The sequence below is a fragment of the Euleptes europaea genome, chromosome 17 (genome assembly GCF_029931775.1).
Source record: "Euleptes europaea isolate rEulEur1 chromosome 17, rEulEur1.hap1, whole genome shotgun sequence".
NCBI classification, from domain to species: domain Eukaryota; kingdom Metazoa; phylum Chordata; class Lepidosauria; order Squamata; family Sphaerodactylidae; genus Euleptes; species Euleptes europaea.
In genome coordinates this window covers 21,223,961-21,240,764 of record NC_079328.1, presented here as the reverse complement: position 1 = coordinate 21,240,764, position 16,804 = coordinate 21,223,961, and the positions used below count along the sequence as shown (strand labels likewise).

At 43.5% G+C, this 16,804-nt stretch overlaps 1 protein-coding gene across 1 annotated transcript; it reads right to left on the bottom strand.

Moving 5' to 3' along the window:
* Positions 1–209: 209 nt before the first annotated feature.
* On the bottom strand, positions 210–16,556 carry C17H12orf4 (chromosome 17 C12orf4 homolog). The gene is made up of 13 exons (XM_056862533.1): positions 16,379–16,556; positions 15,628–15,773; positions 14,966–15,147; positions 14,081–14,180; positions 13,885–14,003; positions 11,852–11,958; positions 11,121–11,318; positions 10,822–10,950; positions 8,947–9,021; positions 6,337–6,539; positions 3,243–3,300; positions 1,411–1,478; positions 210–324 (listed from the first exon to the last, which is right to left on the bottom strand). Exons 1-13 carry the CDS (start codon positions 16,554–16,556, stop codon positions 232–234), a joined length of 1,656 nt encoding a protein of 551 aa, XP_056718511.1. The 3' UTR covers positions 210–231.
* Positions 16,557–16,804: the final 248 nt, after the last annotated feature.

The following is a 16,804-nucleotide window of genomic DNA, read 5'->3' as shown; positions in this document are numbered from 1 at the left end:
CAGTATCTTTCCTACAAGAACCCTGCTGGGTTCTTCCCAGCAGACCCTCTGGAATGTCATTCAGTGAAGTGGGAGGAGCTAAAAGGGGGAACTGGCAACAACATGCAAGCACCGCCCTGTGTGACCAAAGACTCCCCCTTCCATCCTAACTACTGTCAGTGTCTTGCACAAATAACCATGATCAGATTATCACTATCTACAGTTTTCCCTCCCCAGAAACCTTGAGGTAATTCAGTGTTTGGACGTCAGAGTGAGTGTAGAGGAGACACGGAAAATCTGTGGCAACATATTACTCAGTTGGTAAAACATTTCTTCGGAAATGCTCTGTGAAGAGGAAGAAACACAAAGAATAAGCATTTCTTGTAAATCCATTAGACATCAGCAGGTCCATTCAGAACTGTCCTATGGAACTGGTGCTCTAAAAGTTTCCTGTCTTACATCCCACCAATCCCTGTATCAAAAAACCTGCGTCCCACCACAACTGAAACAAATAGCCCACTTTTTTCAAGGAGGACATTTAGATGTTTACAGGGATCTTGTTATTTTATCATTTATGGCAACCTTTAAGGCCATAAAAAACTGCAGTAGCTTTACTGGGAAAAATTTCATTGCTATGACTAATTAAAAGGGATTGGAGGAAAGCAAATTCTTAGTAATTGTTATGAAAAACCCTGCATCCTGTCTAGGCTACTGCTGCGTCCCACCGGATGAGAACCTCTGCTCTGTACCAGGGGCTGGCAACCTCTGGCATGGGTGCTGAATGGTGGCACGCCAAGGCTGATTCTCCACTCAAGGGGCAAAGGAGCTGGCAGTGCCACGGGGGCTCTGCTGACTCTCAGTGTGGCAGGCCCAGTGCGCCCATCCTCCTACCTTCCTTTTGTTTGCTGGCATACCAACCTCTTCACAAGGAGGGGTTCGTGAGGGGTTTGGCACTTGGCCAAAGAGGTTGCCCCTGCTGTATGTGTTATTAACATCAAGAAAGGGACGAGTTATCCATATTTTACTGAGATCTGGATAGCCATTTATTTGTGTATTGTATTTTTTGCCTGCCTCTTCTCCAAGAAACTTAAGTTGACATATGTGGTGTGCCCCTCACCCCCACCCCCACCCAATCTCTGAGGTAAATTGAGTTTAATGGCCAAGTAGCAATTTGAACTCAGCCCCTCCTGGCCCAAGCTGGAGACACTATCCACTACTCTGTACTTATTTGCTTTAAAAATATATATATACACACACACACACACACACACACACACACGTACTCATAAGATGAGATCAGTAGGGGCCTTCAGGCTTACAAGACTGTCTAAAATTTCAAGCTGTGATTCACAAGACTAACAAACAAATATGCATGACAAACAGTCGTTTCTGTTCTGGATGGTATCAAGCAGAAATTGTTCTTAAGTTTACCTGTGGTACCAAGAACTGTACAGTCCGAGAAATCCCTCCATCCCAGGAAGCCATTTCCATCATGAATCCTAGAAGACAAAACCAATTTTACTCAACAACACATTAGGGCAGGGGTATCCAACCCTTTTGAGCCTACAGGCACCACTGAAATTCTGACACAGGGTGGTGGACTAGGGTTGCCAACCTCCAGGTACAAGCTGGAGATCTCCAGCTATTACAACTGATCTCCAGCCGATAAAAATCAGCCAATCTGGAGAAAATGGCAGCTTTGGCAATTGGACTCTATGGCATTGAAGTTCCCTCCCTTCCCCAACTCCCACCCTCTTCAGGCTCCACCCCAAAAACTCTCCCACTGGTGGCAAAGATGGACCTGGCAACCCTATGGTGGCCACAACTACAAAACTGCTGCCCCAAGAGGAGAGGCCACTACAAAATGGCTGCCACAAGAGGCAGAGCCAACCACAAAACATCAGGGAGTGAGGTCATGCATAATTCTAATAGTAAGTCTTCAATGTTTCAGGCAGAATATCTGTTTCCAGAATGCCTTTTAAAATGAACATATCGTTTAAAAATGTTTTCTTGCACATACACATCTTATCTTCAGTCATGCTGAAGATCTTTGTGCTGTGGTGGCAGCTGCCGCCAAAACAATTCTTCAAAAAAATCTGCACAGCCAAACAGATCTCCAATGGCCGATCAAGAAACCTTGCTGGGCAAAACCCGTACCCAACCCCACCCACTTTCTAAAAATACTTGGTGGGCGCCAGGAAAGGAGTCTGTGGGCACCATGCTGGGGAACCCTGTACTAATCAAAGCCAGAAAAGCATTTCATACTGCTGATCACAACTCTGCAGTGGAGTATGAAAGACGGGCTTGAGCCAGAAGGGTGAAGCTGCACTGAGGCCCACAACTGAAGATGATCAACCCAAGGGAGAGCTGAGCTTCCAGTAGTTCTGTTGGTGTAACCCTAGCATGGGACAGAACCAGAAAGGAGCCCCACCGCAAGAGAATATCCCTCTCTACACCCTGAGCACCCTGGGTGTTTGCCAGAGGGAGCAGAAGCAACTTCCTGCAAATGCCCCCACAAGTCTGCTGTTCTTCAGATGCTTCAAGTAAAGCGTATTTTGCTCTGCACTGCTCAGCAGCCATTTGCTCAGCAACCACGAGACCTCGCACACCATCCGTTTATGGACGGAATGTCTGATCCACTGCTTCTCTGACCCATCGTCTACCTCTTTGATTCTTGGGTGTCCTTTCCTCAAAGAACACCCTGTAAAGGCCCGCAAAGTCTGTTCTGGACCCAGGAGGATTTCACGAGACAAAAATCCTTGGCACAGCAGATTTCATTCAATTGCTAGCATGGCGTAGAGCAGTTTCCCAAACTTTTTGAGTCATGGAGCACTTTTCAGGAGAGAAATTCGTCACGGAGCACTAATTTTCACCTGGCACCTATATACTAAACTGAATGACGGTAGTATTTTTCTTTCCAATCTCTTCACGGAGCACTAGATGTTTTGCGAAGCACCAAGACCCAGGTCTGAATCCCCACTCTGCCAGGGCAGGTCACTCTCTGGCTGCCTAACCTACTTCGGAGTGGTTGTTGGGAGGATAAAATGGAGGAGGGGAGAATGAGGTTGTCGGTGGCTTTGGGTCCCTACTGCGCAGGGGCAGTCTGGCCATTTGACTTACAGGCACACTTCTTGGAGGAAACTTTGTATTTCGTTAGGGAGTTATTTATTTACTATATTTCTATAACATTTTCTCTTAATAAGACTTTCTACTGTGAAATTATCATTTTCAAATAGGCAGAATAGAGGAAAGGACGCACTAACCTTTGACACACTTAAATATCAGCTCGGCCCTTTTCAAACACCAAGATATTGTCATTTCCTTAAAAAGAAAGGGGGGAGGGAGAAAAATGATAAAGAAAAAGCAGAACAAGATGCAGCAAAGAAGATTCAAATCAATAAGCCATTAGAAGAAACATCTTGTTGTTGTTTGGGATAAGGTTATTTTCTCCAGTTACCATAGTTAGCATCCTACTCTCATCTCATTTCAGTCATTCATCTAGTCCGCCCCTTCTTGCTTTGTAAAAACCCCTTTCAAACCCCCTCACTCCTCAAACATAAATTCTATCTCCCCATAGGTCTTCAAGTTTGCTGAGACATTTCTTTTGAAAATTCAGTCTCAGATTCTCAAACTAAGTACAAACCACTTGGGAGCAGAATATATGTACCTTCAAACAAATGGTTTAGAGAATTTTTTTTGGCTGCACACAAATAATGCCAATTCCACACTAAATTTTAAATTAATATGTTTGGTGGCAAGCAACTTTATCCCATGATAGAGTTCTTCAATCTTAGTATAAGCCAAAATCTCTACACATGGGTAATTCAGCAAATCTGTAACTCTCTATTTTATAAAAGTAAAACCACAAAACATCTCCTGAGCTGGAAACATTTAAAATCAATTTTCTCATGATGCAAATCCTCAGTGTCTGTTTATTTTCCCCTCAGAGTTACGTAATATATGAATCAGAAAGGACAGTGTTGGATAACAGAATACAGATACAGGTTTTTTCTCCCCAGGTCCAGCGGAAGAAACAGTGGATCTCCATTGTAATTTATCTGCCTACACACCCTCTTGCTCACATGCGAGGTGGGCGTTTGCTGGTGATTTTGATCTGTGCCTTGGCCAAGATGAAAACCAGACTCCGAAAAGGAAGGCCCCATTGCTCTGAGGGCAAATTAGCAGCACATTTGGCAGGCATCGAGGTCAGTAGCTGAGGCCATAAAAGGCCCTTCTGAAGGAAACAGGATGTGATACCTGGTAGAGGACTGTTTTGGATCAGAATAGGCGTTCTTGTCATTCTCAGTATCCCTTGGACAAAAATAATGCCAGAACAAAGAATTTAAAACCACAAAGCTGCTCTGCTCAGGAGCGGCCTCGTTCCTTGGAAGCTTTATGCCTTGAGGAATCTGTTGCTTTAATTAGACCGGAAGTGAATTAGACCGGAAGTGAATTAATTTCTTACGAGGTGATCCATACACAATCGCAGGAAAAGGAAAGCGAGGGCCCGCAGAAGAAGCAACAAGAGTCATGTCACAGCCAACAACCTTCCATGGATTCAAATCCACATTCACTCATTCATCACCTAGAATTAAGAAGTCTAGCATGTGTGTGTGTGTGTGGGTGGGGGGGGGGCGGAGCTGTCAAGAGAGAAGCCATCTTCAAAGGAAAGTTCCTCCAAACATTCCCCCCCACATTCCAAACATTCCCCCCCCCTTAAATGGGTAGCAGTTCAAGGACGTTTCTCAAGCCTCGCTATTTATTTACTTAACTAATCAATTAAATTTATATCCCGCTCTCCTTCCCAGCCGAGGACAGGCTCAGAGCGGCTAACAGTCATAAAACAGAGAGTTCAATACAACATAACACACTAAAAGAAGTAAAAGTTTAACAGTAAGCCATTAAAACCTATTTAAACTAATTGACGCACAATAATAAGACACTTAGCCACACAATGAGTCGGGCGAAAGACAATCAGGAACCCACCACAAATACATAGATGGAACAGAAGATGAAAAAGGGGGGAGCGAGGCCAGCTATGATATACTCTGTTGCTGCCCTCAACCGTAGGCCTGGCGGAACATCTTGATCTTACAGGCCTTGCGGAACTGTGTTAAGTACCGCAGGGCCCTGATCTCACTAGAGAGACAGAGTTCCACCAGGCTGGGGCCAGGGCTGAAAAAGCCCTGGCCCAAGTTGAGAACAGCCGGACACTCTTCGGGCCGGGAACCACCAGTAAAGTCGTTGTTAGCAGAGCGCACTGCTCTCTTGGAGGCATACCAGGAGAGACGGTCACGTAGAGACGATGGCCCCCGGACCGTTTAGGGCTTCAATTATCTTACTCGGTTCAAATGGGTGTGCTTGGGAAGGGGGAGAGAGCTTGCTCTCATCCAGAATCTTCCTCAGAGGCAGCCAAATGACTGGTTGAAGGGGGTCAGGAGGTCCGTGGCCTGCGTTTCTAAAAAAAGACATATGCTGTTAGTGGCCTTACTTCTCAAAGGATGTGGCCTATCGTGTGTGTGTATGTGTAACCTGCCAGAGCATCCACAGCATGCCCAATTTTGTTTTTCTGGAGGGGTGCAGTATTTCTTGGCCCACATTATAAACCCTCCTGTTAAGACAGATGCTTCTGTCATTTGCTATTCAGTTTTTTTGCCGTAGGATTCACGCAAAGAGTTCGGCTGCTTAAAGCCCCCTTGTGAGAAAACTGTGGAACTGCCTTTTGTCTTGGAGGACACCACGGCTGGCAGTTCAAGTTTGTTCTGCAGAGAGCTGCAGCGTTCCGATGGCTTTAATGAAGGTTTATTTCTTAGATCTTGGAAGAACAACAGGGTAGTCCTAAGGAGAGCTGCATCTTTCTAAGCCCACTGAAGTCAGGATTCCCACTGCCAATCCCAAGTGTATAGAAAAACCCTCTTTTCTCGTGGGTGGGGAGGCCTGGTTTTGTTTTTTATTACACCTGGCTTACATTTAGACGCGACTGATTTTCGAGCTGTCTGCCTTTGGAGAACACATCTGCTCATCTGCTGTGGAAACCCAATGTAGGATCCTGGAGGTATGTTCTCAGGGCATGCTGTTTATTTCATGCAGAGCTCTGTTGGCCCTCCATAGTTTGTGCATGAACAGAGAGCGGCACCCTAGAACAGACAACCCCACACATACATACCCCCTTACGCTGCATTTTGCAGGGCTCAAAGGCATGCTTGTCTGCACTTACCAATCTTCTTCTTAAGGAACTCTAAGGAACGGCAGGGACTCCCAGCTTGAAAACCACTGAACTAGTCTGACAGGCCTGGAAATTAACAACATTTTAAGAACATAAACGAGAAACAAGACCGCTGGCGATCGACCGCTTACCTCGGACATATCGTGCACCAGCAGAAGAGGAATGCTAACGGTGGTAATGTCGTGAGTGCAACACACTTTGAGGATGTTTCGAAGGCCCATTATTGCGGGATCCCGGGCCGTGATGTTCCCCGACCTCACATTATCATCCACACAGAGGTGAAAAGTGACATGGATTTCAGAGAGATTCGAGTGGCGAGTGATGTAAAACTCCCCTGCGGGAATAAGGGCGTGTCACCTGGTTTCATCTAAGCATCGACTTGCAACAGAGCAAGACAAAGCAGTAAAAGCATCTCATCAGTACGATTCAAATTCAGATGAGGCTGGAAATGTTCTCCCCAATACAAATAAAAAGATTTTATTTGCGGCTAATATGCCAGATAAAACAGGTAAAACCGAAACAGTCCCCGATACAAATCGGCTACTCCATTGGTCTTGATAGTACAGGTTGCGTATCCCTTATCTGGACCGCTTGGGACCAGAAGTGGTCCGTATTTCAGATTTTTCCTTATTTTGGAAAAACTGCTCTACTAGGTTGATACCTACACACATAGTATATGAGAGACATATACTAACCAGTATTACAACTAGAATCAATCTGACCAGATGTTTGAGTAATTGGTAATAGATTTTACAACTGATACACATGCCTGGTTGGGTTTGAACTGTTTTTATATGTATGTATGTACCGGTATTTATTTATTTCTGTGAATGTGTGCAGGCTAACATGGGTTTTAATTGACCACTGATGAAAGCCCAATAGGTCGAAACGCGTTTGATTGTGGTTACAGATGTCAACCTTAGGATATACCATTGTGCTATTTTAATGTTTTAAAAATATTTTTAACCTTTACACAGCGCTTCCAATAAACTATATTCACAGTATCTATACACACACACACATATTTTTTTTTCCTTTTACCCAACCTCGGGTACCCAGCTTCTGTTTTTAGGTTGGGTCTTATTACCCTCTTTTTTCTTCCCGTGGCGCAGAGTGTTAAGCTGCAGTACTGCAGTCCAAGCTCTGCTCACGACCTGAGTTCGATCCCGACAGAAGTCGGTTTCAGGTAGCCGGCTCAACGGTGACTCAGCCTTACATCCTTCCGAGGTCGGTAAAATGAGTACCCTGCTTGCTGGGGGTAAAGGGAAGATGACTGGGGAAGGCACTGGCAAACCAACCCGCAAAGTCTGCCTTGGAAACGTTGGGATGTGACGTCACCCCATGGGTCAGGAATGACCCGGTGCTTGCACAAGGGACCTTTACCTTTTAAATCTATACTTTATACACATAGCCTGAATATAATTTTAAACAATATTTTAAATAATTTTGTGTACATTGAACCATCAACAGCACTGCTGAAGGCCTACGAGTAATGCCTGCATGCCAGCTGAAAAGGTCTGGTTTTCGGATCAGTCTGGATATCAGATGTCCGGATAGGGGATACTCAACCTGTATTGGCAGACAACCAAGCATAAAAGCTATTGTGACAAAGCACACACCATATACTGGGGGATCCTGGGATCTGCGCAAAAATATGGAATGGACAAAGTGGAGTACCACCCTCATATTTCCTCTTCAGGGGGAAATTCTGTACTAAGATGTTCACATGCTAGAACAGGCAGATGCGAAAGAGACGTTTTAACACTTATACACAGGTTTTGAAGTACATAGTGATGGAGGAGGTGGAAGAAAGGCCAGACACCGGGACTGAAACAGAAGATGATCTGGCAAGGCCACGCAATAGGAGAGAGAACTTATAGCAACAGCAGCAACAGCTGGCATTCACTTAGTTGCAAAGAGTCAACTCTGATGATACACTGGTGGCCAACCTGAGCTGAAGAACTGATCACGTGCAGTGCAATAGTGGGCCTGTGTACAGGTGTTAGGCTACAGCTCTTTGTTCACTAAAAATGGCGCTTTTCCTTTTCACAGAAGAGCAGCCAAGATCTCACTTATGTTTCCAACTCCATTGTCACGCTGGTCACGCAAGTTGCATCTCCTGCATTAACAGGGGTGAGGGCCTGGGTTCAAGTTTGACACCGGGGTATCATAGGAACAGACTTTGACTTGAAGAGTCAGAAGTATGAAAAAGAAAGGAGCACTCTGGAAGCACATTTTGACAGGTGTGCTGGTTTTTTGTTTCGCTGTCAAGTCATAGCTGACTTATGGTGACCCCGTAGGGTTTTCAAGGCAAGAGACAATTAGAGGTGGCTTGCCTTTGCCTGCCTCCACATCGCGTCCCTGGTATTTCTTGGAGGTCTCCCATCCAAATACTTGCTGAGATCTGATGAGATCAGGCTAGCCTGCGCTATCCAGGACAGTGTTAGGTGAAAACAATCTGCAAATCAGGATCCAACATGCCTGCTCACGTATACAGCAAACAAGTATAGAATGGATAACCTGTTGGATTAACAGACAGATAAGTTCCTGACTTGTTTTGCAATGGCTTCTGCATTTCTGAACTTGTTTGGAGAACTCCTGGACAAAGCTCAGGCTCATCCCAGCTGTTTTCTCCTGGCTCGTAATATACGGGGCATCGACCAAACTAGAAGATTCAATTAGAATTCTTTCAAGAGACACAGCTAATGGAACAGGCTGCACGACCAGACCGCACTACTTACCAGGCAAAATATTTGACTGGTTTTGTTCCAAGTTCTTAGACTTATCATCACTACCACTATTTCTGTTTGCTGCATCTGAAGGCAATAAAAATTATTGAAATGTCATGTATAAATAGATGCTTCTCAGTTATTCATGATAATGTACAGTGAAAGATAGACAATATTCTACACAGCCCAGAATAATGAAACATGGAATATTTATATCCCCGGGTGGGGGGAATCTCAAACTTGAGAAATTACACCGAAATTCTATTTGTAGTTAAGGGTGCTCTATCCACATTTTGGGACACAGAACATTTAAGAGGCCATCACTGAACCTGTGAGTACCTATTCAATCAAGCAAAAAGGGAACAGCTACAACAGAAATCAAAACTGCAACAGAAATCAAAACCAAGAACTGAAGAATGGCAGAGAAACAATACCATTTATAAATACAAAATATTTGAAATGTAGTGTGAAGACTCTGTAACTTACTTGTGATCTTATAGATTCATAACCCCTCCAAAAAACAACAACCTGTGCACATTTCAAAAACAGAATAAAAAAGTAAAAATAGTGTGCATGTGTAAATAAATATAAAATACCCCTTTATTTACAAAAGAAGCCCCGTGGCGCAGAGTGGTAAGCTGCAGTGCTGCAGTCCAAGCTCTGCTCACGACCTGAGTTCGATCCCGACGGAAGTTGGTTTCAGGTAGCCGGCTCAACGTTGACTCAGCCTTACATCCTTCCGAGGTCGGTAAAATGAGTACCCAGCTAGCTGGTGGTAAAGGGAAGATGACCGAGGAAGGCACTGGCAAACCACCCCATAAACAAAGTCTGCCTTGGAACTGTCGGGATGTGATGTCTCCCCATGGGTCAGGAATGACCCAGTGCTTGCACAGGGGACCTTTACCTTTTTTTATTTACAAAGCATGAATAAAAGACCAAATTCGTTTCAACTATTATCTTCCTCAGTGGTCATAAAATAAACAGAGATAAAACATCACAAAAAATGCAACAAATGCATAATAAACAAATGACACGGCTGGTCTGTACTTAATGTTGCAACCTCATCCTGGAAGTTTATATATGGTTAAGCAAGTTGCCTCAACAGGCAAGACCAAAAAAAAAAAAAGGATTTCAGATCTCTATATATGAGATCCTGCAAATAAAATACATAATACAATAAAAATATTGAAAATCAAACCTTGTCATCACATGTACATACATATGCATGCATATATATTTACAAATATATATATATATAAATATATACATATACAGACCAGTCCTGGCTCCAAGACAGATAACTATATTTCTTTCCAAACCCTACGTTTAACAAAAAAAGCAAACACAGTTGTGTGTAACTATTTCCAGAAGGCAGAGTTATTGCAAATGGTTTGTGAAAGATCTCTCCTTACAATATGAGTTCAATATCATTGATAGGTAAGAACCAACTCCCCTGGACTTTCTGGAAAGTGATGGAGGTGAACAGCTGCCAGGAACCACCAGATTGGGCCATGGAAACTTTATGGATTATCAATCAATGTCAATTATCAGAAATGTTAACTTGAACAGTTCCAGTTCCATTTAACCCAATGGGATTTCTTAAACTAACTCTTTGTTGATTTCTGGCTCTGAATTCTTGATGTAGTTGGCTCTTTAATTGTCAATGGTTGCAAACCTGTGGGCTTCCCTATCAGCAAACACCACTTCTGTCTTGAGCTTCATCTGGCCCATTACTGCTTCCAACCACTTAGAAGTTATATGGCGCTTACTGGGCCTTCTGATCTAACGATAACACGTTATTCTTATTTTACCAGCAAACTGAAAAGATCTGCCGTCAAATCTCATGCTTTGATTTATGTTTCAAAATCAATTCCAACCATTACTGACCGTGCAGTCTCTTGGATTTACTGCTGCGTTGCGCTCGGGCATAAAGGACAACTTGCTGGACGATTTCAAGCTGCTCCTGAATCCCTGGAAAGTGAAAGTCTGTACACTCCTGGCAAACAGTTGCAAAATCTGAAACAAAAAGGAAAGGCTGCTGTTCTCACTAAGGTAGGAAAACTCATGTTTGGGCTGTACCACTTAAAACTGCACATTAGGTCTCACGTGTCTGAATGTTCCTCATTTTTCGGAATAACTAGCCCAACTCCACAATGGCAAATCCTATTCCGAGGAGGAGGCCTCACCTCTTTTAATGCCACTGTACGAACTGATGCGATTATCCACTAAGAGGACTAGGCCACAAAGAGAAGTGGAGTAAAGCGACAGGGCCGTTTGAAGCCGGTGCAGCTTGACGCCGCTTCGATGACTCCGCTTGTGCTTGCAGAAGTCCAGCATGTCTGCCCGCAGTAATCTCAGATTGTGCATGGTTTTCAGTTGTGCTCCTGGGGAGAGAAGAAAGACAGTCAGATAGACCAAAAGGAACTGAAAATGATTCACTTGGGGCTTATTTCCTGCCCCTCTCCTCCTATCAGTGAGCTTTCCCTCAGATCCTTGGGAACTGCTTTATCTGAGCATTCACGGGAGAGAAGACTTGGTAATCTGGGTTGGGGTGTGTGTTTTAAAATAATCCATCCTTACTACAAGCCCTAATGGAAGCATGTGGATTCTTCCTGCATATTCCTCTCCCCCTGCAGCCCTTCTGATCACAGAGATGACGACCTTCAGGGTTATGGGACAGATCTAGACGAAAAAGCTGCAAAAGGCAAGGGGCTGAGGAGAGGGAAGTGGTGAAATCACTTCATTTTTCACACTAATGGCCTGGGACCAATTTCTGTCTCTAGTCACGAAGGGCCAGGAAACAAGAGTACCACAAGGAGCCACCAGATCCCAGTTTTAGAACTGAAATACATTAAATGTAGTTGTGAGAACAGGTTCTCCCTGTGATAAGAAGCCAGATGTCCAGCATTTCACTTACCTAAATGAATTGTGAAGCTTTCTTCCAACTGCCTCTGGTCTTCAAAAAGTCTTCCATTTCCTTCTGCAGATTCCCTCCATTGGTTGGGCTGAACCTTAATTTCATCACTGAGGCCGATAAAGAAATAAAACAGAAAGAGATTGCTTCCTATTGTGTCTCTCATTTGCATTAATTGAGAACAAAGATTTTTAGGCCTAGAAAAGCACTATGATTGCTTGAACCGCAGGTGAAAAAAGGCAGAACTAAGACCATCTGGGTGCACTTGATCAAATCAGGAGCTAGAAAGCCTATATAAAAAGCAAAAATGGGTAATGTTATACCTTGATTTTTCCTTCCAATATGTCGGGTTGGACCTACTGGACTTACTTTAATCAGAAGATATGCCCAAGCATCATGGTAGGGGTCACAGTCCTAGCCAAAAACTGGTGGGATTTGAGGCAAACGGTCACTCTTAAGGGTGCATTCTTTAGCTAAGTCGTTAAGGCCGTGTTATGATGGGTTCATGCCAGATTCACAGATAGCCACTGATGGGCCTATTAGCCATGGTGACTAAAGGAAACCTCCATGTTCAGAACCAGTGCTCTGTGTGCCATTTTACTAATCAAAACCACTCTCTAATCTAAGGTTGCTATTAGCACTGTGGGGGGGAGGGATGACACTGCGTGTATTCTCTTTCATGGCCCCCTCTACACACAGTCGATTTGGGAAGGCAGAGAAAAACATTGGGAAAACAACACAGGGAGGGAAGATTTAAAATACATCCTCCTCCCTGCACACACTGCTTTGATCAAGTATGAAGCACGTTGCACTGATGGTAAACTTTCTTCTCTCTTTTTTTGTTTTTGAGAGTCAGAAGATCTGGTCACGGATCTTTCCTGCTGTATTTTGCTTGGCCCACAGATAGTGTTGGTAACCTATCTGAAGAGTGAAGGAAGCAGACGGGCATCAGTCCAGCCATTCTCTGCTCCCAAACAGGTGATCGGTGCCAACATCTGCTCAAAGCTACGTGCAGTGGGAACTGGGCCTGCCAATCTTTTCATGCAAGCCTGTTTCCATCTGGACTGCCTTTCTCGCTGCACATGTGTTAACTCATCAGTCTCACTCTGACCAATGATTCCCCACTTTTAAAAACTAGGATGTGTTGTTATTGTTTCTTCAATTGAAGAGTCACCCAAAGAGAGACATAAAATTATTTCCACCCCGTCGTGGAATAATTGGCAGCCTTCCCCCTTGCAATTATGGGACAGCGCAGCTAATTCCAGCTCCCAGCACCAGGCCTTCCCTGTTGTCTGGTCAGGGATGGGTTCATGCTTTGGACCACAGTGATGCTTCCAGGGTTCCCCTGTGCCTGTCAGATGCAGCACAGCTGCATCAAGGAATCCAAGCTTTCCCATACTCCTTCCCACATAATAATTTCCATAGGCTAGCAAGATTGGGGAGGGGGGACAAAATATCAACACTGCTGCACAGTTTCTCCACTCCCAGAGCAGCAAACAGACCCAACATGGAAGTCTCATTTTTCAAGGCACCCTTCACCTCCCCTTGGGGCACAGATTTTGGGTCACACAGCCTGGGAATCAAGAGTGCAGGCCGAGAAAGAGGAAGATGCTCCTTGCAGTAAGCCTAGAAACAAGAAAGTTGCTGCTAGGGTACGGGCAACTGGGGTGTCATCCTACCTACATCTACGTCTCTACTCAGTTTGTAGAGCATCTGCTTGGCATGCAGAAGGCCCCAGGTTCAATCCCCAGCATCTCCAGTTAAAAGGGACTAGGCAGGTACGTGATGTGAAACACCTCTGGCTGAGACCCTGGAGGGCCTCTGCTGGTCTGAGTAGACAATACTGACTTTGATGGACCAAGGGTCTGATTCAGTATAAGGCAACTTCATGTGTTCACTCGCCTACCCCAACTATTTGAAATCAAAGAGAAAATGTGGACTTTGCTTCATGGACTACACTTAGTTAAAAAAAAGTTCTATAAACTGCAGACCCAACAATACACAATGTTGTCTTCTTCATTATTATATTGGACTACCTGATAGTACAGTTGGGATTCTTTAAGTCCTCGTGAAGCTTCACCACCCACTCCTGATACTCCTGTTTCTGGATGGCCGTGGTTTGTTTCAGTTCATTGCTCCACTTGTTCTCTAAAACCTAAAAGCAGATCCCAGTTCAGAATATTAACTTAAAACAAACTCACTAGTTAATTCTAATCAGGAGCCTTGATTTACCTGCTGGAAGTCAAAGTGCTGAGCTGCCAGCATATTCACATCTTGATCCGTTAACGACTTCCCCAGTTCCTGCATCACCTTGTCCATTTCAGCCCCTTGCCTAGAAACAAGGACCCAAATAAGTGAGTCTTCTAGGTGGAAATGCCGTTAATTTGAATATTACTCTAAAAGCAAACTTGCTTCCCTAAAACCAATTTACATTAAATTTTAAAAACAATAAATATGGAACTAATTCTCCAGCAGAACTTACCAATTTTACAGAGCCTAACTTTATTCTTGTCTTTTCAAAGTAGTGCAACCTTTCTACCAGGATAAAGGCTCTTCTCATTCTACCTGTTGATTAGCGATCTGCCCTCAATACAGCATTTGCAAATAATGTTATTTCAAGAAAATCCCACATTAACAGTCAACATCCTGTGGAACATAGGCAGGATGCTGCTGCAGTTGTCTTGTTTGTGGGCTTCCTAGAGGCACCTGGTTGGCCACTGAGTGAACAGACTGCTGGACCTGATGGGCCTTGGTCTGATGCAGCATGGCTTTTCTTATGTTCTTATCCAAAGAACTGGGAAACCAGAACTCACTCCACAAGCACAAAGAGGTTTAATGTTACTTCTTGGGAGTAATAGAACCCCAACCTCACATGCACATGACAAAGAACTGTTCCCTAAACTTTTTTTTAATGGCAAAGAAGTCAGTTGAAGGGCGGGGGGGGGGGGAATCAAGCATTCAGTTGATCTAATGTAATTGTGTATGCCTCAGTAGACTGTTGGCTCCTGAATATATTTGTAAATTTCTTAAAATGTGTATCAAGATCACTTTCTACTCCTCTTTGAAATTATGTTAGGCCAAATGGAAGATACCAGGTTTTAAATATTTTGCAAATACCTTTCTCGTAACTTTTTCAGTTCTACATCTCTTTCACTTATTAATTCTGATATGCTAACAAAATAGTTGTGTTCCAGGTTCAGGAGGGTTTCAGAGGCAGGAGAATGGATCAAATCATGATAGACATCTGCAAAGTCTTCGTCCCAGCTGGGATCTTCAGGCCTTGCATGTTCCAGGGTTGCCTGGAAAAAAAATAAAACTATGATGATGGATCCAGAGATAACAGGCTTATTCCACCTGGATTACCAACAACTTTCCTTTCCTTTGTAGAAGCCAGAATGTTAACTGTTTTGTTTCCCTGGACTTCCTATGCTCAACAAACTGGACAGAATCTTTCTTTCACAAGTCCAGTACCACACAGACTGATGAGGTTTTTTTTTAATCATTATGAGAATCATGGAGAGTAAGCTAGGTTGGCAAATGATTTGTCCAAGACAACTTAGGCTGTGTTAACACATCATGGCATATTGCTACTATTGTGCTATAGCAACAATTTCTGACTGTATCTTCCTGCATCACTGAGAATGGGTTTTAACATAGAATCCTGGAGGGAAAGCATAAGGTTTTAGCCTCAGGAGGAAGATGAACAGGAATTCCAATATAAATAGTTAGGTTACGGGGATTCAAGTGTAACAGTGCTAAATGTAAGGGACATTTCTTACCTCAGTATAAGCTCTGGCCCAGGAGTTCGTCAGGTGGTGCAAATCAACTTTGCCTGATTTCACAGCTTCCAGGGCTGCCTCTGCTTCTCTGTCATAATCTTTTATGGATTCCTCCTCAATGAATCTATTAAGGGATTCTTTTAAATCTATTGCAATGAGGGAAAACAATTTGAATAGAGACTGCCATTTGTAACTTGGGCATATTCAATTTTTAACCTTGCATCCAATGCGAACATGCACAGAATTGTGCTTTGAGTCCATTTATTTGGACATACTTCCAAATAAGCTCATATAGAACTGTTGCCTTAATTTATTCAAAAACTAATTAGTCCAGACCTTACTAACGATGTCAAAAGTATTTTGTTACAGCACATTAATAAATCGTTGGGCAATATATGGTAAAAGAAACCTTGATATAAATGCCACATTATCATCTTTCAATTGGATTTTTTTCTAGTCCTTACGGTTAGAGACAGTGTTGAAAATATGACAAGAATGTCCAAAACACTAAGGCTGCTGCAATCTCATGCAAACTGAATGTAAAATCCATTGACATGTTTGATTTATTTGAAAGTAAACAAACTGGCCAGCATCTCTCACACAATAAAATGAATATTAAAAATGATGAGTTGGCGTTATTTTTCCAGTTGCAGATTAATTGCAGCCTTCAACCTTTACTCTTGCATGCCAGCAGCTGTCCACCCAAAGATAAACATGTATGAGCCTGGTTATCTATACAAGAAACCCTTACCATTTTCAATGAAGCACGGCAAGTCATGAAGGAGCATCAAGCGCCCATGCAGATGGTTAGCATTTTCTTGCACTGGGAATTTCAGTGGAACGGTCAGGACAAAATGCTGTTTTCCGGCAGTAAACTGATACACGAATTCTCTCTCCTTAGTGCCAAGTTTTTCTTGGCCACCCTTCATCTTAAGTGCTTCCTGCATTCTAGATAAAAAAGAAGAAAATTATGATCCTTAAACCATGACGTGAACAGGAACTTCCCAACCTGGAGTTGTCATCCCTAGTTCAGAGAAACAAGGAAGTCGGAGGAGACGACTAGATACCCTTTTCCTTAAACTCACCAAAGGGGAAGCTATGCAACCTCACTGACCTAATTATGTTGCTAGGGAACGTGAGACCACGCAGGCTTCCGGTCTACACAGAACCCTTCGTC